This window comes from Carettochelys insculpta, chromosome 4 (assembly GCF_033958435.1).
Source record: "Carettochelys insculpta isolate YL-2023 chromosome 4, ASM3395843v1, whole genome shotgun sequence".
Classification (NCBI taxonomy): Eukaryota; Metazoa; Chordata; order Testudines; family Carettochelyidae; genus Carettochelys; species Carettochelys insculpta.
In genome coordinates, this window is record NC_134140.1 from 26,614,654 (window position 1) to 26,634,549 (window position 19,896).

At 42.3% G+C, this 19,896-nt stretch overlaps 1 protein-coding gene across 1 annotated transcript in view; it reads right to left on the reverse strand.

Moving 5' to 3' along the window:
- Positions 1 to 1,042: 1,042 nt before the first annotated feature.
- The window catches only part of SLC2A9 (solute carrier family 2 member 9), a 154,267-nt gene continuing 135,413 nt past the window's right edge, over positions 1,043 to 19,896 (reverse strand). The window contains exon 12 of the mRNA XM_074992496.1: positions 1,043 to 5,074. Coding sequence (XP_074848597.1) covers positions 4,817 to 5,074 — 258 coding nt within the window. The 3' untranslated portion in view covers positions 1,043 to 4,816. The remainder of the gene's footprint in view (positions 5,075 to 19,896) is intronic.

Sequence of the window (19,896 nt, forward strand, 5' to 3'; positions counted from 1 at the left end):
GTGCATATTTTTAGCAGCTCAGCTCCTTCCAGGGAAAACTTAGCACTTTGCATAATCAGACATAATGGACATATGCTCATTTTCCACCTCAGGGATGAAAGTTGAAATACAGTAAGAAGATTACCAGTGCCATTCAAATTGTTCAAAGGATTTTAGACATTTGTTTTTATTTTTGACCACTTGAACTCTAATGGGAGCACAAGGGTCTTTAAGCAAAAATTTTCAAAAATAACTGACTAGTAATTTTAGTAACCTGATGAGCCTCAGGGTTTGTTTAAACTTCCAGAAGATCTTCTGGAGTTCAATTTTTGCATGTTTGGTAAAGACATACAAAATTTGTCTGGTATCGGCAGTCAAAATGCTCCCATCAACCTTCCTTAGTGAAGACAGTCACAAAAGTCAATTTCAGATACATCGTCTAGCTCTGCAATTGCTGTAGCTAGAATTGCGAATCTGAAATTGACTTTCAGGTCTAGTGTAAACCGGACCTCAAAGCGGCTTCATTTATAGAAAGTGATGAGGTCACAGCCTCTCTAAAAATCAGTCTCCCCTAATGTGTCTCAAATTGTGGACCCAAAAGATAGAATTAGAGCTCACTCTTCTGATCAGAAACTCTGCTCGACTAGTGTGCAATTTCAGATTTTGGTAGACAGCTTTATTCATGATTCCATTCTAGGGGCTACTTAGGCAACTGAAAACTCCAGGCGTTTTTTCTTTTACATAATTTAGAAATTAGCAACAATGGAATTATCAGACTTCAACTGAATCAGTAGTCCACAGTCAAAAAACAATAGCCCAAAACTAGCCCAGTCTATTTATTTAAACTATTTTGTTATTACCACATTGGCCCATGCCTTTAAAAAGAACCATAACTGAAGTGATATATTAATGTTAGAACCATATATATAAAACAAACAAATTTGGTCAGACAAATCGTAGCTTGGTTTATGTGCACCGAATGACATTTTAAAGTTTAATTGTGGAAACTGAAGATCTCAAATTTTTGCACATCTTTGGGAAAAAAAAATAGGCATTTAAGTGAATTTCATAGATCTCTAACAGCCATAAAATTGTCTAAATCAAATGACAGTTTCTGTACAAAATCTGTCAGAAAAATGCTTACCTTAATTGCATACTTTTAGTCTGTTACGTGTTCGCTGAACATTTATTTGCCATTAATACCTAGATTTATATCTTCAATTTTAATCCAAACATGCATTTATTGATACTAAAAGAAGCAGCACGTTGTACCAAAGGACTGATCAACATACAAACAGGTCCAAAAAATGTGTGTTTTCTGATGAGCTCTAACCTAACCAGCTGTGAAGTTTGCAGAATAATTTAGATTAGCCCAGCCTCTCTGTGTAGAAGATTTTAATGATAAATCACATGAAAAATTCACATGGATTACACAACCAAAAACAGAGCAATGATACCTTACATTCATATTTGGATAATTGCTCAATCATGGTCAGAAATGAAAGAGAACCTAGCATCCTGTTGGTTTCATTCTCATAATGTATCTGGCTCTCATCATACATAGAAATCACTGATCAATCACACGCATTACAATCCCTATTTAATACTGCTTTAAAAACAAAGACATGTAGTCCAGCATTTTCTTATTCTTAATTTACTGTCTAGTGAAACGGATCATGGCACAAGTCGACCATTCATTGACAAGTTTGGCTCCAGAGAGTTTAATATATAAAAACCAGGGAAAATCTGCCAGCCTATTATGTTCCATCAGATGAATGCTGGTTATAAGAGCGCATGCACGTGTGTGGAATACTGCCACACAATATGTTGAAACCCTTCAAACAATCCTTGGGGTTGGAGCTGAGGGAGTTATGCAAATCTCGGGTGTTCTCAGACGCCAAGCTTGAATATATTATAACCACATCCCCAAGGCAGTGCATGGACTATTTGAACTAATATTCTTGAACGCTGACCTTACTTTCACTCTACCGCTCTCTTACTGACAGGTTTAGAACAAATCAATGGGTGTCTAAATGCACCTCCACAGCCCCCTGTCCTATGAGCCCAGAAGGCTTCGAGCTCCACAGAATTGATGTGATTCAGCTCTCATGAGGAAACAGGGTGGTGGTGGCGGGGGGTCAGGTGGGGGAGGAAAATAACTACATAAAGGGACTTTAAACTCCTTATGTGCCATGGAGACTTCTATAATGCCTCTTTCTGCTCTAGTGCATATCTAGGTTGTAGCAAGGGAGTGGGGGAGCAGTGAAACCGTATGTTACAGCATATTCACATATGGAGGATATAGGCACCATAGTTGCTAGTATTATAAAAGCCCCTTAGCTGCAAGTGGACCTTCCACCTAACCTCTCTGTGTGATCCTCTGCCCAAGCGTCACTGATGCACGCTTTGTTGGGAGGAGAGGGGTGAACAACATTTGGGTCTTAAGTTGGAACTGAAAGAGCCTTCATAACCGGGGGTGAAAGTAACATTTCTTAGACGCACTGTTGTATTGCACTGTTCCGGACGGGAGGCTGGGGTTGCAATATGTTGGTATCTGTAAAAAAACTACTGTGTGAGATGGGAGTGCAGGGGGCTTGGGGCATGCATGGGGGAGCTCAAGGCTGGGGGTTTGGGTGGCTAAGGGTGGGCATGTGATGTGTGTGTCTGCAGGAGGCAGGGAAGGAGGTGTGTGTGTGGGCGGGGGGAGTGTGGCCACTGTGCTGCCTGGCTGCTGGAGCTCCAGATGGGGTGACCACATTGTCTGGCTGCCAGATCCTGGGCTGGAGCCTGGCTATGCTGTGGGCATGCTGCCCGAGGGAGGTGGGTGCTGGATCACGCCCAGCAGCTATCCGGCCATGGGGCCAGGATCACGGAGGGATGGTTTAGGCTGCTGTTGGGGAGGCAGGTAGAATGGAAAGGGAATCTTAGTGGTGTAGGTGGCTGGCAGCATGCAGAGCCTGGGCACTCAGTGGTGCCCCACCCTGGCTTACTTTCACCTTTGTGTGTAGCTGAGCTCAAATCAAGATTGTTAGTGAATGTTTGCCTTGACAGAAGGGTTAAACTGGTATGAGGGGGACACTGAGCTTCACGTTACCAAATGTCAACATCAACCAGGATTAATGCGAAGTGGTTAGAAGATGAGCAGCGCTATAGATCTGAAGAAGTGGGTCTGTCCCACAAAAGCTCATCATCTAATAAATCATTTTGTTAAAACTGCTGTTTTGTCTTCTATTAGCTGTGAGGCTGAGTACGTTTCCCAGACTTGAGGAGCTCTGTGTGAACTCAAAATAAATGTCTCTTACCACTAGAAGTTGATCCCAGGAAAGATATTACCTTACCCCCCTTCTCCCTCTCATCTCATACTCTGATTTGTATGTTCATGTACATACTGCACATATTAACCATTATTAAAGCCTAATTACACAAGAAAACAATTTCACTGTTTGGTAACAGGAAAAGATAAAGTTTTCTATACTGGATTTCACACTGATGTAGCTATTCATGGTTGTCTGATTTTTAGGTGATGAGTAAAACCATGTTAGGTTAAAACCTGAAAAAGCCTCTGATGCAAACGTTTGAGAAGAGTTTTTAAAAACAATAAAATATACAGAGGGGTGCGGCCCATGAAAGCTTATGCCGAAATCAATTTGTTACTCTAAGATGTGCCACAGGGTTCACTGTCATCACAGCCCAGAAATCCCTGTTATTTTTCTGTGATGAAATTAAATGGACGTTGGATAACATTTTAAAAAGTACCTAAAAGCTAGGGGCCTAGGCCCTGTTTTCAAAACTGACTAAGGCACTGCAGAGCACTGGTTCCATTGGCCTTCAGTGAGACTTAGGTTCCTAAATCACTTTTGAAAATAGGACTTGTGCTTTTAAAATAACAAGCAGTGGTGTGGCACTGTAGAGCTTGACAAATTTATTAGGTCACGAGCTTTCCTGGATTAAAACCCACTTTCTCAGATTGTTATACTCCAGCTAGCTCTATGTTTGATTATTTTGCTTCATAACCCCACTAATTCAAAATATGCGGAATTTTTGTTTTCTGAACAAATGCTTCACAGCTATTTCCTTGATAAAATAGAAATGCAGTGTCAGCCAGCTAGCCCTGTTGCCACTGCTTCTGGGATGGAGGGTGAAAGTATGTTAGTAATTGTGGAAACAAACTGTCATTTCCATCTTCTCGGGAAAGTGGGAGTGAGAAAGGTTTTTGCAAGGAGGAAAAGCTGCTAAAAATGAAGAATGATGATGGAAACAATACCATTAGAGCATCCCTTTCACTTTGATGTGCAACTTTAACAGCAGATTGGTCCTGCTTTTAGAAGGGGGCTGCACTCAATGATTCCCTGAGATCTCTTCCAACCCTATGATTCTAAACTTGGGAAAGCATGAGTGTCCCTCTCCTCTTGCCTCTCTCTCCCCATGTCCACTGACTCTTATACAATCTCTGCCGCTGGCACGCAGCTGCTGGTTTTATCTGCATGCTGAGCAGCCAGTCCTTGCTCAGGATCCTTCTGCCTAGTTGCCAGTGAGAATCTGGTTTCCGTCTCCTACTCCTGATCCTATCCCCCTCCATCCACCTGATGAGTCCCACGATAGGTTTCCTGGAAACTCTGCGTTTTATCCCGTCCAGATGTCACTATCCTTCATATACCACCTTACTTCCAGAATCTTCCCAGCTAGCACTGATTTACTCTATGCCCATATTGCCCTGAATTAATGCTCCTTTGTATGTGTGGTTTTTAATAACACAAATGCTGAACCGCTAGACCTACCATGTCTTCCAAACCAGCAGAGCACGTGGATTATTTTTCCCTACAAAGAACAAAAATTCTTAGATTATTCTGGTTTTAGTTTCACCATTGTCCAGTGTAGAAGAAAAGTTATGTTCGTGTTCTTCACTTGATTTTGGTCCTGATGAGAGCTGGTTCATCTCCCGCCCTTCTAAAGTCACCCTAGTCCTTTTGGCAAATGCCTGGCTGATTTCATTAAGGGTCTTATTTTTTGTTTCAGGCAGGACAAAAAACAGGTAAATAGCTCCAGCAAGGCAGACAACAACAAACACCAGGAAGCAAAAGGTCTGCAGTCCAGCCTGTAAACAGAAAACAAAATCAGCATTACAGATATTAGAGAGGCAAGAATCTTATGAACAAGAGTAATGCTTGGGCCCAGTTTGAAAGAAATGGTACATGAAACAGAACAGCAGCCTAGGTGAATGACATTTCTAGGGAGAGACCTGGAGCAATTTTTTGACAAAGTACAAATAATAGACTGCAATAATTGCACTTTAGCAAAGCAAGTCATTAACTGTTTAAACAAGCTAATTTTTTCAGTTACTTCATGAGGAAGGGAGGGATGTAAAGAGCTTCCATCAACCTTTCTAAGGCCCTTACTTATGGGTCAGATCAAGGGAGCCTAAGGATGCTCCTTCTTGCACTCTCAGTCAGGTGATGGTAGAATCACCTGTATGACTTCAATGGGACCAGCAGCTGCTCATCACCTTTAAAAATCAGGCCAGTTGCTTAGGTGCCCAAGTATGTATTTACACTTCGATGTTTGAAAACGCTGGCTGATATTTTAAGGAGCACCCCTTTGTACATAGGTTAGGACAACATTAGGAATCTGCCAAAGCCCTAAGGAAGCCAAATGAAAGTTCTGAGATTAAAAAGCTGAAGACCGATTTTTTTCCCGTTTCTAAAGTTATAGGAAGATATTATACAGAAAAGATGTCTCGATAAGATTAGTGATATGAAATACAATCCAAGTTTACATCCTTCAGATTTTATTGCTGCAAATTCTTTACTGTGCAAAAAAAGTGATAACTTCAGTAATATATCATGAAAACTTTAGCCAGCTTGTAGGACTTGCATATAATCAAAATGACAATTTCTATACTGCTGGTTGTTATATAACCTTTGTTAGACTGTTTTTATAACACCATTTCTCAAAATATTTTGTAATATTTGAGCCACGATATTGCAAAGTATAGTTCCTTTAAACTGGGTATACAGCTTGTGATATTCTGGCCCTATGGAGTGGCAAAACATCTGATGAAGTGGGTATTTGCCGACAAAAGCTTATGCTCCAAAATATCTGTTAGTGTATAAGGTGCCACAGGACTTCTTGTTCATGAAGATACAGACTAACTTGGCTATGTCTCGGATACAAAACAGCCACTGAATCAGTGGTCTCAGGATATCAACTGGAGCTTTGAAACATGTCTATCTTCTATGTTTTTATGTGACTTTGTATGCTTGGCAGATGTATTTGGTCCCCAGAACAAATCTCTGTCCGATTTTTATTACTGGGGCAAAGTTTAAAACCAAGCCATTGGTTGTAGATCTAATAAAAGTAACTACACAAATAATGCAGATTTTCCATGATACCTGTCATGTGGAAATGAGTAAAGAATACAGTGGGAACTTGGTATTACCTTTACTCTGACACCCACACTTTTTTCTATGACGGAGGTTGCTAGAAGGCAAGTTGTACGGCAAAGACTGATTGGAGCAGGGGCACTGGTTCCTCAGTCACCCACCTCCCTAGCTGCCAGACTTCAGAGTCATTTTCAGTCTCCCTCGTCTACTTACATATTTATCCCCCGTGGAACAGCTTCAGCAGAAGAGATGGAGGGAACCCCCACATCAGAATAACCCATAGGTCAGTGGTTAAAACATTCTCCTTACAGATGAGAAATCCCCATTCAAACCCTTTGTCCCTCCTGAGGAGGCAGAAGTGAGGCTGGGTCTCCCACATCCCAGGTGAGTGCATTAATCACTAGGCTAAAAGTTGTAAGGCGGCTACCTCCTAAAGATGCTTTGTGAGGAGCGAGGCACGTGCCCAACTCATTCTGAATAGAGCTGATTTACACACTGAAGCCAAGTGACTCTATGAGGGGGTTCCTAGCTGCAGATCAGAAGCAGAGAGACACTTCCTTGAAAACCTTTAAGATGCCTATCTCCCTCTATGCACCTCTCTTGTCAGCATCTTCTATTGCTTGTCTCGAGAAGCTCCCTGCCTAGTCTGCTGGCTTTTGCGGAGCACATTGTAAAATGTCAATTCCTCTGTCCCCTTCGCCCATTCACTGTGTAGAGAATCTAGCCTAAATAACCCTCGTAGAGCAGTGTGGTTCCAGTGGTGGTTCTACATATCTAAAAGTTAAGCACTGTGAACCTCAATGTCACTTGGCCTAAATCCAGTAGATGTATTTGGGCCCAGGCCTCTACCCTTTTCTCATTCATCCTCCTCCAAAAAAACATACCTTTGCTGTGAAGCCTACAAAAAGTGAGTACAGAGGTCTACATACACAGACATATTTACATTTACAGCTGTTCGTTATGTGTACTGGAATGGGTGAAAATGTCACACAATCTTTATGAAACTCTGACTTTCTCCAACCCTGTAGTTTATTCTTTCCCTTGTTAGCTGTCCAACATCTAGATTCTAGACTGTTATATCTTTGTACTATGCCGAACATTCTTCTACACATCCCATTCAGTTGCCATCAGCTAAACAGATCTCGTCAGATACAGAACTAGATCACCTTCACCAGTTGAGTGTAATTCCGATACTGTACAGGAGGATTTCTTTGGCTGTTGCTGTCAGTAATGTGGCTCATTTACCAATTTAGCTAGTCCCAATGTTTCCATGGCTAATCAATCATCTGGGTCAACCCTTTTACTCACTTTTGTAATACACAGAAACCTGGAATGAATGAATGAATGAATGAATCAGCAATTTTCTTCCCAAACATCACTTAAATCCTAGTAAACCAGTACTACTGAAAAATACAGTGCTAATAAAAATACGTATACATACACTGAGGGGACATGTTCTTTTGAGGAAGCAGATCTGACTTCCAAGCTTATGAACCCACAGAAGCAAATACATTTAGTAGTCATGAAAAATAACTATGCAATGTCTCCATATATTAGCCTGTCAGTTTGAGAACTGTATTTTTGAACTGGAGTTTGTAGCATTTGGAATCATCTAATAAGATTGCACTTTTGTGTATGTCAGAGCCACCAGCTGCCGCAGAATGAAGCAGGGGCTGACTACGCTGGAAACAGGCCTGGCTGAAACCAGAAGCGGAGCAATGGGCCAGCTGGAACAGGAGCAGTGAGATGAAGCTACTGACAATGAGTGAGCTTTCAGCCAGGCAGTGCTATAGAACAGATTGGACAGACTTCTTTTAAAAGTCAATTGACCTGCTTTGGATTACCACAAGGGTGGGTTTTGGTTTGTGGATTGGCTGAACTGTGGCTGAATGGCAGACTGCCTACGAAAAGACTTGCAAGTGATTAACTGGTTTTGCTAACTCTTCACACCCTCCGGCTCCGGGATGATTTATCATGTATAAGCAGGCTGGGGCTCAGGGGTAACTCAGGCACAGGCAGGCTCAGAATCGGAAGTATCACGTAATTTACTTATCTGCCATCCTCTTTTAAATCTCTCCATAAAACATACCTTTTCCACTGTGCCTAAAAACTAATCTTGGGTTGCACTTATTAGGCTGGCAGCCACAAACCTGTAACTAATTTTGACAAATGCACCTCTTGCCACAGGCAGAAAACAGGTAGGACTGAGGGCTTGGGGCCCATCACAATGGTAGGGTGATTGAGGTATACCCAGTTAATCCTGTCAAGTTGCACACACCCATATGCTGCAGAGATGTTAGGCCCTGAGCATGAGAGCAAGAACCAGCCCACCAAGCCAGAGAGAATGCTTGCTGCCACCTCAGAGCCCTTAGCTACACTGCCCAATATCCCAGCTGCAACTGTGGCCATTTCTGATGCTTCAGAGGCAGACTAAAAAACAACCCTCATGTAATACATTGATCGAAAATAAAATCTCTTTGTGATCCCTGCCACAGGCTGGCTGAAACCCTGAACCAGGAGAAAAATAAAACACAGTGGAGGTGAGCCCGAGGGCTGTTGAGTCTGGTTTCCTACCATCACAAGCTGCCCCATCACTGGTGCCAGAGGGAGGATATGGTTTTGATAGGCAAATGAACTCACTGGGAATGGAAAATCATGGCAAATCTTATGTGAAGCAAAAGGTAAGATACTACATAGATAAAATGTGAGTACTTAGCAGCTAGAGTGATGGCTGCTACAGGAAAAATGTCCATTAATAGAGCAGCTGGGATAGGTAACATGCCATGTCCTCATCCTGTTGAAATTACTTATATTCTCTTATTTATATAGTGTATTTTGGTGTGTATAAGAATGAATCCCACCTCCATAATTTAATTTCGGCTGTGTGTAATCTGCCTTCTTTGTACTGTATTTATATCAGTGGTTCGTTGGTAGATATGGCCCAAATCCAGTGAAGCGCTAGTTGTCTGCAATTAGTTAGGAGTCAAATTCTATGGCCTTTTGCTCAGTTTGACTTCAGTGGGAACTTGTACAAGTAAAAAGTGAGCATGAGCCTCTGTTTGCCTCCTCATTTTTAATGAGAATCACAGATACACTGCTCTGGATTTGGCCTCATGGATCTTCTCTTCCAGATTTTTATTCACCACACTACATTCACTGAGTCACATCAATAAAGTTTACATGCCTGAAAAAAAGGTTTGCATGATTACAAAGGTTTAACAGTGACAGGGTGAGGCACAGAAACTCACTTTTGTACATTGTACTCACTGGCAATTTTTTGGGGGAGGGGATGAGGATCGTTTTCAGAGTGAAAGTAAAGTTTCCTACACGTAGGGTTGTATTGCACCCTCCAGGACAGAGGGAAGGGGGCTGTGATATGACAGTACCGGAAAGAAATTTATGTGGGATGGAGCGCTGGAGGGTGGGGGGACCCTCACGGCAGAGAGTGGGGATGTGTGTGTGTGGGTACAGGAGTCGGGACAGGAGCTTGGGTGTGTGGGAGGCTTAGGGCAGTGGGTTGGGGTGTGGGGGTTCAGTAGTCTGAGCTGGTGGGGTGAAGAGGTGCTCAGGGCACGGGAAGTGTGGGTGCTGAAGGAGTCAGGGTTGGGGTATGTTATGAAGGGTGCAGGAGTCAAGGAAGGGAGGCGGGAGGTGGTGGTGGAGGCTCATGGCAGGGGTGCATGTAAGGCTGAGGGCACCATTTTGAGAGGGCAGGGGTGGGTGTATCTGCATGTACTGGGACACTGCTGCTTTTCTTCCCCTGACAATTAGGGAGCAAGGGGAAAGTCCATAACTTGCATGAATTCCTCCTCTGCTCCTCCCCTGAGCAGTGGGGACTGAGGGAAATGCACAGAAGCTGTGTGCTTTTCCCTTGCGCCCCAGCAGTCAAAGGAAGGGGAAGAAGAGCAGCAGCATCTTGGCATGTGCAGCTGCACCCCCTCCAGCCCTGCCCTTCCAAAATGTGGGGAGGGGCTCAGGACTGGGGCAGGACCTGACTGGTATGTGTGTGGGGGGGGACACCCAACTGCCTGTCTGCCTGCCCTTTCGCCTGCCCTGGCAGCCTGCGTGAGAGCACTGGGAGCACCCATGCTGGCCAGCCAGGGGCACTGGCTTATTTTCACCACTGATCTTTTTCCACTTGATGTAGTTCTTTTAAACATGTGAAGATGACACTGGCTTCAGCGTATTCACCTCAGAGTTTGAAAAAACTGGAGGTTTTGTAAAAAAAATATTTTCTCTCCATTCACAGGAAATATTGACTTTTCATCAGAAGACCAAACTCCTGCCTTCTCCCTCAACCAACCTTTTTGTCCAAAAAAGCAACCAAACCAAAAAGTTCATTTTTAAGGTTTTTAGTCTGTCAAGAGAAGGTTGAAAATGCATGAGAAGAACAGACACTTTGGCTGCGTCTACACATGCCTGCTAATGAGCAGCCTGGAAGATACTAATAAGGCATGGATGTAAATTTCCTGCACCTCATTAACCTTGGGCCATGTGAGTCGGAGTCCAGAAGAAGCTCTTCCGGACTCCCAAATACACGTGCAGACGCATGGTCCACAGGGATGTTCCGGAAGGAAACGCTTCTTCTGGAAGTCTCCTCTTCCTCCAAAATTTTGAGGAAGAAGGGGTTCCGGAAGGAGGGTTTCCTTCTGCAAGATTCCCATGGGCTGCATGTCTGCACATGTATTTGGGAGTCTGGAAGAGCTTCTTCCAGACTCGAATCATGTGGTTATATGTTAAGGAGGTGCAGGAAATTTACATCTTCACCTCATTAGTATCTTTCAGGCTGCTCCTTACCACGCCCCTTCTGGAAGAAGGGGCATGTGTAGATGCAGCCTTTAGGTATAAAACTTCACGTGATCAAAAGGTCTCGTTTCTTATTTTTTTCCACCATCCCTACTGTCTGTTTCTCTGAAGTCTAAAGAAGATCTATTTTCCTCTACATTTTCTGCAACTAAGAGCAGAAAAATGAAAAATTAGGGGACTTTGTTTATTATATATGCAGGGCATTAAGGGCCTCATCCTGACTGCACCTATTTTTTTCACTGAAGTGAACAGCACTTGAGGGCAATCAAATGCCTCCCAGGATTAAGCCCAAAATGTGCTACATTGCAAAGCCTGATTTAGACACTGATTTGCATAATTTATATGCATTTGGCTGAAATGGCAGTGTGCAGTCAATGTACCCTCTCAAAAGGATAAAAGATACAAACATGTTACAAGCCTGTATAGAGTTATTTTTGTGTACAGAAATACAAAGTATAGGTGCTACTCCCCACAATGCTGAAAAAGACAGCATTGATTATTGCCATTATCAAAAGTCATTTATTTCAACTGCAGCATCCACCCACATGGATCAAGTATTAGAGAGTCCATTTTTTAATCTAAAAAGTTAAATGAATTGAAAAAAGATTCAGTATTAAAATAAGTTGTTGCTATGATTTCTGTGTTGAAAAATTTTGGTTTGAAAATGTAAAGCTTTCAAAAACTGTCTAAAATGTGCAGCTGTTTAGGTTAATAGGTTACATTCTATAAATATCATAGCCTAGGAAAATGTGCAATTAGTTGAGCACAGTTCCTTGCCAGAGCATTTAATAAACTGTCAATTGATTCCTTATTCAGTCAATTTTCCTGCAAGTCTTAGTTAAGTGGTGATATGATAATTATGAAGGCAGATAAAATGACCACTTGGCAGCAGGCGTTTTCAAACAGACAGGAGACTAAGTAAATGAATGAACACTTCTGAAACAGGCCTCCAAATTCTTCTCATTAGGAAAAAGAATCTTCTCTGTGGCGTTGATCTGTTGTTTAACTGCACTGTGAGCTTTTTTGAGATTATTCTCTATGGTAATTTAATCCAAAACCAAAAGTCAGTATTTAATATTTCTGTCAGCTCCAGAATAGCAGTGTTTCATAATAACTATCAAATTATCCTATTACTTGCTTGGGGAATTTTACTTAGGGACTGTTACCCTACACTTCAGTTTCTTAATCTTCTGTTAGATTTTACAGGGGCAAAATTAATGACCTATAATCAAGACCCCATGTACTCTGAAACAACTTACATTTAAATTCACAGATTCATTGACTTTAAGGCCAAAACAGACCACGCTGATAATCTAATATGACCTTCTGTATACTTCCCACCAGGAATCCAAGAACACGTTTTCAGAAAAACAGCCAATCTTTATCTAAAAGTAGCCAGTCGTGAAGACTATCACAGGGGTAGGCAGTATTTTTTGCTGGTCACTCCAAGGTTTTGGTAAGTGGTCCACGGCTGCACTTTTCTATGTAGGGGATGAAGGGTGTGGGATGGATCTTAGGTGCAGAAGGGAGCATGTGGAGACTGAGGTACGGGGGAGACTGGAGCTCTGAGTGAGAGTTCGGGTGAAGGAGGAGGTTGTGTGTGTGTGGTGGGGGGGGTAGGGAATTGGGGTGAGGTTGGGGCCGGGGTCTCAGTAGTTAGTTCTGCCTCGGAGGTACTTACCTGAGTGGCTCCCAGCCAGCAGCCTAATGGGACCTTCAGGTAGGCTCCCTGCCTGCTGCAGTTAACTGCCTTTAACACGTGATGCAGTTTTATTCTGTACATACAGTAGAGTAACCCTCATGAGCCTTTCCTTGTCTAACCTTCACATAAAGTGAAAAAAGCTAATTGGCTTTCTAAAAGATTGTCACTTTAATTATAGACATATTTTTAAAATACCAAATACGCTTACTTTTAAAAGCATAAAATTACTTGGTGAAGAAAATACTCTGGGCAGAGAAGCCTTGAGATGTACTTTTTTGTCACTATGCCCTATTATTCAAATTATTGTACAGCATAATTGAAAACATTAAAAGTGTGATCTTACACATTTGTAGGAATAATCCAAAAGGAACCCTACTGGGGAAATGAATCTCAGGGACTAAACAAGGGACTCTCAAGTGTAGAAAAGCGAGGCAGAAACAATATGGTGGTGCATGCAGGGTGCTAATGAAATATATAATGATGTGAAAGTGCCACTTCACCAGTAGAAATGAAGATACACATGGGCTGAAAAGGGAAACATTTGAAAATTGAACACATGTCAAGCCTCACTGCATCTTAGTTGTAGGGAGAACAGAACGGCTAGCACTTCATGGTACAGGCAGTTCTTACTGTGCAATAATCCATCTGGACTATGATGAATAAAGCAGATTTTTTAAAACAGACCCTGCAGTGAATACCCTTAAGAACATAAGAACATAAGAACATAAGAATGGCCATACTGGGTCAGACCAAAGGTCCATCAAGCCCAGCATCCCATCTGCCGACGGTGGCCAATGCGAGGTGCCCCAGAGAAGGAGAACAGAAGACAAGTGATTTATCTCCTGCCATCCATCTCCTGCCCTTGTTATGAAGGCTAGGGCACCATACTTTATCCCTGGCTAATAGCCATTTATGGACCTGACCTGCAAAAATTTATCAAGCTCTTTTTTAAACCCTAATAGAGTCCTGGCCTTCACAGCCTCCTCGGGCAAGGAGTTCCACAGGTTGACTGTGCGCTGTGTGAAGAAAAATTTCCTTTTATTAGTTTTGAACCTACTACCCATCAATTTCATTTGGTGTCCCCTAGTTCTTGTATTATGGGAAAAGGTAAATAATTTTTCTATATTCACTTTCTCCACACCATTCATGATTTTATATACCTCTATCATATCGCCCCTCAATCGCCTCTTTTCCAAACTGAAAAGTCCCAGTCTCTCTAGCCTCTCCCCATATGGGACCCTTTCCAAGCCCCTAATCATCTTAGTCGCCCTTTTCTGAACCTTTTCTAATGCCAATATATCTTTTTTGAGGTGAGGAGACCACATCTGCACGCAGTACTCGAGACGAGGAGATGAGGGCTATGCAGGATCCACCTCTGAGTCACAGGTGTGCTCTCTCAAGTGACGTCTCCACTACAAGATAAATTCAAATGTATTAAAAATCAATTTTAGAATGTTGGGTTTTTTTTTAAATTCGATTTTGAGTATTCTCACTTCCCATAGGCTCCCAACAAATCTGACATATTGCTTCCACACTGAAATCACCAAACATCGACTGGTACAGCAGAGCATTGTGGGAACTATCCCACAGTTCCCTCAGCCCCACATTCTGAACCAGGAGCCAATGCAGCAGCGCTGTCAGTTTCCCCAGTCCCTGCAGCCTAGGAAACATGGGAAACTGACAGCACAGCAGCCCCGGTCAATTGCCCAGCTTCCCCAGGCTGTGGGACCCAGGAAACTGACAGCGCCACAGCCCTGGTCAGTTTCCCGGCTCTCGCTAGTAGCAAGGAGCTGGGAGCCAGGTGCAGCACCTAGCTTTGTGAGATACATACGGGACACTTGTGGAGGCTAATGCATTCATATGAAAGACATGGTGCTTCCACGCATTTTAAACCCCAGATTGATGCTATACCTGTCCATTAATATCGACATTTTGTTATTGATACTAGGGCAGACTAAATCGATACATTTACAGTTAAGACAGTGACGTTATAATGTCGAACTAACGTCTTTAAATTCTATTTTATCTCGTAATGTAGACGCAGCCTGACTCACCCCTTGCCTGAAACTCTTCCTCCTGCACCTGAAGCAGCAGTAGCTATTCCACATAGGATAGAACCTCCCAGCTGTTCCCAGCCAGCCACAAACAGAACTGTTGGTCTAATGCATAAGGACCAACAGTGCGTTCTGCAAACAGGGATTGGTACTTGTGCCCCATCTCCAAGGCAAACCACCAGCAAACCCCCTCCCCAGCAGGGCCCAGTCCATGGTGCAAAAGAGTTGCAGAATGTTTGTCTGCATTTAACATTTTACTGCCGAAGGCAGTGTTGCCAACACTCAGGATTTCATCAGGAGTCTGTGAGACTATTTTTTTAAAGCCCCAGCCAAGGGCATGTCAGTAGTTGACAAATTCAGCTTTCGTTTAAACCACCTGGTTTCAGCGGAACGTTTCATAACATGACCTGAGAGCATCTAAAAGGCCCAGGAATCAGGAGATAAATAACCCTCCAACAGTTGGTTATTTTAAAATTCTCATGATATTTAAGCCAATCTCATAATCTGGGGAGGGGGGAGGTGTCTGATCCACACTGAGACGGGTATAACTGAAATCAGGGTTTGGCTCAGAGATTCCTATAGAATCTGGTGGCAGTACCAGAGATAAATTGAACCCTTGGCTTTAGTACTATACACTGTAGCTCATGCAGACTTTGCCATCCCTACCACCTCCAGGAAAATCTCTCACCGGTGGTGTGTCAGATGCATGCAAAGGCACATCACCTGGCATGTGAGTTTATAATGGTCTTAACTTCTTGTGTAAAAACTTGCCCAAGTGTCAGGTCTGTTTCAATCCAAGTCTTTGGTAGGTGCCAGTATTAAGACACAGCTAAGATGAAAGGTTTAGCTCCAATCCGGTTCAAAGCATCACCAGAATACCTGCATGTGTACGGAGATCTAGTATTACGGCTAGAGGCCAACTCTGATTAATTCACATCCATTAAACACAGCTCCTAAGCCAAAGCCTTCTGAAGTCTGTGGAAAATCTCCCTTGCTCACCAGAGGCTTTGGATCAGGGCCTTCTTCCTGAAGGTTTCATGCACATGGCGTTCATTTGGAATTAAACTGCACAGAAAAAGTGTAAGTACACAAGTGACCCTTTGGGTGACAATCCAGTATTTTTAGGATATGTGGTGCTGGAGGGAATAGGTTAAACATATAATAGAAGTTAGAAAAAAAGGATATTTAACTTAAGTTGCCAAAATGATGGCTAGGTACATAATGATTTGTAGAGGCCTATGCTTGTTCAATCACATTTCGTGTTTGATTTTAATTCTCTGGTACAATAGACTGGCTAATGCAGTGTTTCCCAATTTTATTTGGCCACAGAACCCTTTTAAACTCAAAAGAATTTTGCAGAACCCAATTCTCAGGCTCTATCCCCCAAACCTACCCCCCATCTCCAGGCTTTACTCACCTCGACCCTCAAATCCACCCCCTATACTCAAGCTTTACCTCATCCCTCAAACACATGCCCCATCCCAGTCTTAACCTCTCTCAGTCCAAAACCCACCCCCCCACCCCCAGGATTAAAGCACCTAAGCCCCAAACTGCCCCCCCACAGGACTAACCCATTCATGTTGCTGGCTGAGGAGCCTTCTTAAAACTGGACACCAAATCAAACTGTACCATATTTCTTACACTCCAGCATCCCTGCCCATACTGCATGACAGTTGTTTCAGCTCCACTGATTTAATCAAAGTGTCTTAGCTTGCCAGACCATGGACACTGAGCTCTTACTTCCATCCTTCTGTATTCAAAGCACTACACAAATATCACAGTGCCTTGTCCTTGCTGCAAGGGATGGTGCTGGGAGCAATTTATCTGCCCCCTTTTTGTCTCTTGTGGGACAGTATGAGTCTCGTGGGAAGTGTCAAGGCTGGTCCCCAGTCTGGCACTTCCAGTGCAGAAGGCTGCAAGAATGTTTTAAGTATACTGCTGCTAACGTCTTCTGCAAAAAAACAAACCCCAAATCCCCCCAAGGGCATGAATTAAAGATTCCATTATTTAAAAAGACATTTTTATGACAAGTAAGCAGCTGCTTTAATCAAGCAGACACATAACAAGAGGCAAGGGCTGGAAGACTAAGTCAGAAAAGTTGAAGCTGAAAATAAGATGCACATTTTTAATGTTGAAGGGAATCAATTGTTGCAATAGGTAACCAAGGGAAATTTTTCATCCTTTGGAATCAAGATTACAGGTTTTTCCTAAAGATATGCTCTTGTTCAACCACAAACTAAGTTAAATGCAGAAATACTTGAGTGAAATTTGATGGACTGTTATTCAGCAGGCCAGAATGGATGGTCACAATGGTCTCTTCAGCCTTAAAGTCACAGAAATCTATTAAATGCGATTTAATAAACAGGAAATTCCTCCACTGACAATTCTCTCCCCTTCCCCACCCTGTTTATTTTCAAATTCTTGGTGAGAAGAGATGAAACAAATTTTTTGCAACTAATGGGATTTACAAACTAGCATCCACCTGAAAGTCCAGTCTGAGCACAGCTGTGTGGCGGCTGAAGAATTGCGCAGATCCCTCTTAAGCTCTTACTAATAGTAGAAAAGAAACTAAGGGTCAGATTTGGCTAGTTCTGCCACAGGTGTGCTAGAGGCTGAAAGGAAGAATGGGGAGAAAAAGTGGCTGCAAACTACTGACAAACAAAGATGCTGAAGAATGGTCAGCCAGCATCATTCAATGCCCAGAAGAGAAATGCCACCCCACGCACAATAGAAAGTTTCGACAGCTCTGCATTTGAGTGAGAGCAGGGGACATGGTGTCTACACCTTTGAGTTCTGGACTGATTTTCAAGCCCCAGGAGCCACTGCGCTTTATAAAGACCCAATGCATCTCCCCATCATATTCAAGCCCCTCCCCATTCCACTGCTTTCTGACAGCTGTCAAATTATGCCTAAATGTGTAGGTTGTATAAATGTTCATCTGCCAGCTCTCATTAAATCACTTTTTCAAGGACAGATCAATTTTATAGACTTCAAACAAAGTCTGTGCAACTTAAAGCCACTTCCACTGGGTTTGTGACCTCATACTAAATAGAAATGGCCAAAGAGAGTATATTAAATTTCAGACTTCGATAAGGGCCCTTGATAATAGTTTAAAAGTATCAGCCTGCTTCTATTGTTCTCAGAGTAAGTGGGGCACAGCTTTAATAGCAGCTGCTGAAAATAAAGTTGAAGAGTTTTTGACTTTTCTGTTCTGCATTCTAATAGTGTGAAGGATTTCATGACCTGTTTGAACTTTTTCAGTTGTAAAAAAGAAAATTTATTTCCAGGGTAACCTAAATTCCCTATATGCTCTTTCAAAAACCATTCTTTTCTTTAAGTGGCTCACAGCTGCATTTTATTCCAGAGCATCACAGTTTTGTACAAATTAGACAACTTTTGGCCCACAATGAATAAACATTGTTTACTTTATGTTTTACCAAAATTTAGTAAACATCAGCATAATGTTAAGCATCATTAAGATACTTCTCCTTTGTGAAGTAAAATCTTCCTGTCCCATGAGAATTTGAGATTTTAAAAACACTTCCTGTCTAATTTGGGACAAAAAGTTGAAATCTTCAAAATATTTTTTCAGTTTTTTGATTTGGTCAATGGAAACATTTTGGTTTGATAATTTAAATTCCAATTTTTTTTTTTAAATTCAATAAATTATTTTGACCCAAACACCACTCCTTCCCATAAACAGTTTTGTTTAGCTCAATCAATATTTTTAAGGAAAAACACTGTTGACAATTTCCAAGAAAATCTATTTTTAACCAACACCATGGGTGCATCTACACTACCTCTCCCTTTCAAAGGGGAACATAAATACACTTGATCGGAAGTGCTAATGAGGCAGTATTATGAATATGCAGTGCTTCCTTTGCATAGGGGCTAGGAAGGGTGCTTTCAAAAATGGGGATTCCTTTCGAAGGAACCCCATCTGCACAGCTATTTTGCATTTCGAAAGCAGCACTTTCAATGAAGCGAGTAGCTACCATTATACAAATGAGGCACTGAATATTTATATCAGCGCCTCATTAGCATTTCCAATCACTGTATTTACATGTCCCTTCCAAAAGAGTGGTAGCGTAGACACAGCCCACCTGTAGAAGTCAGCAGTGGCAGCTTAGTGCTTTGAAAATAAGGCTACATATTTAGTTACTCTGGGTCTGATCCTATTCCACTGAAGTTAATGGAACTTTGTCACTTATTCTGATAGGTGCAGGATTAGACTCAAAGTTCTCAGATATTCACTAGAAGCCTGGAGTTTAAAAGTTTGGCCTAAAGTATTTACACATTAAATTCAAAACCAATATTTAGCTGAGTTTTAAATAATGAACACTAAGGGAAAATTCGTGATGAAAATAGTTTATTTTTGCTGCCTTTATTTCACTGCCTATAAATTGATTTTTCTGACATAGCATAAACTGAAATCTGATTATTTTACAGATTCACCCTCTTTGGTCCAATACCCTCAGGACCCGAGTGGTCCTGGACCAGGGACTGTGCCCGATCAGTGGTAGTCAATTCAGATGCCCTGCTGGCCTTAGCCCCTGCTCAGGTTTCCCAACCCCGTGTTCTCCCTGCTCCGGCTCCCCAGCTGCCAGCCCCAGCAACCCCTCCCCAGCCGCAGCTGGGATCCTGTTAGAAATGACAAGCTTAGCAAGGTGAGTCTGAATTTGTGCTTGTTGGGAAACTGCTGGTGAAGATGCAGCTCAACCTATAAAGGGCCTACCACTGGAAGAGTGAGTCGTTGTTCACCCAATTATTTCCCAAGTTTTCATTGTGGTCAGAATTCTGCTCCAGTAACACCTGGAGAAGCAGAGTTGGGCCAATATTCAGTGCTTCTGAGAACCCCATCTGGAAATGATATTAACACCATGAACAAAGGTAAATGGACCACTACTGCCACTACTGAAATGACATTGGCATTCAGCTTGTCAAGCATGAACAGAGACAGCAAAAAAAATCAAGA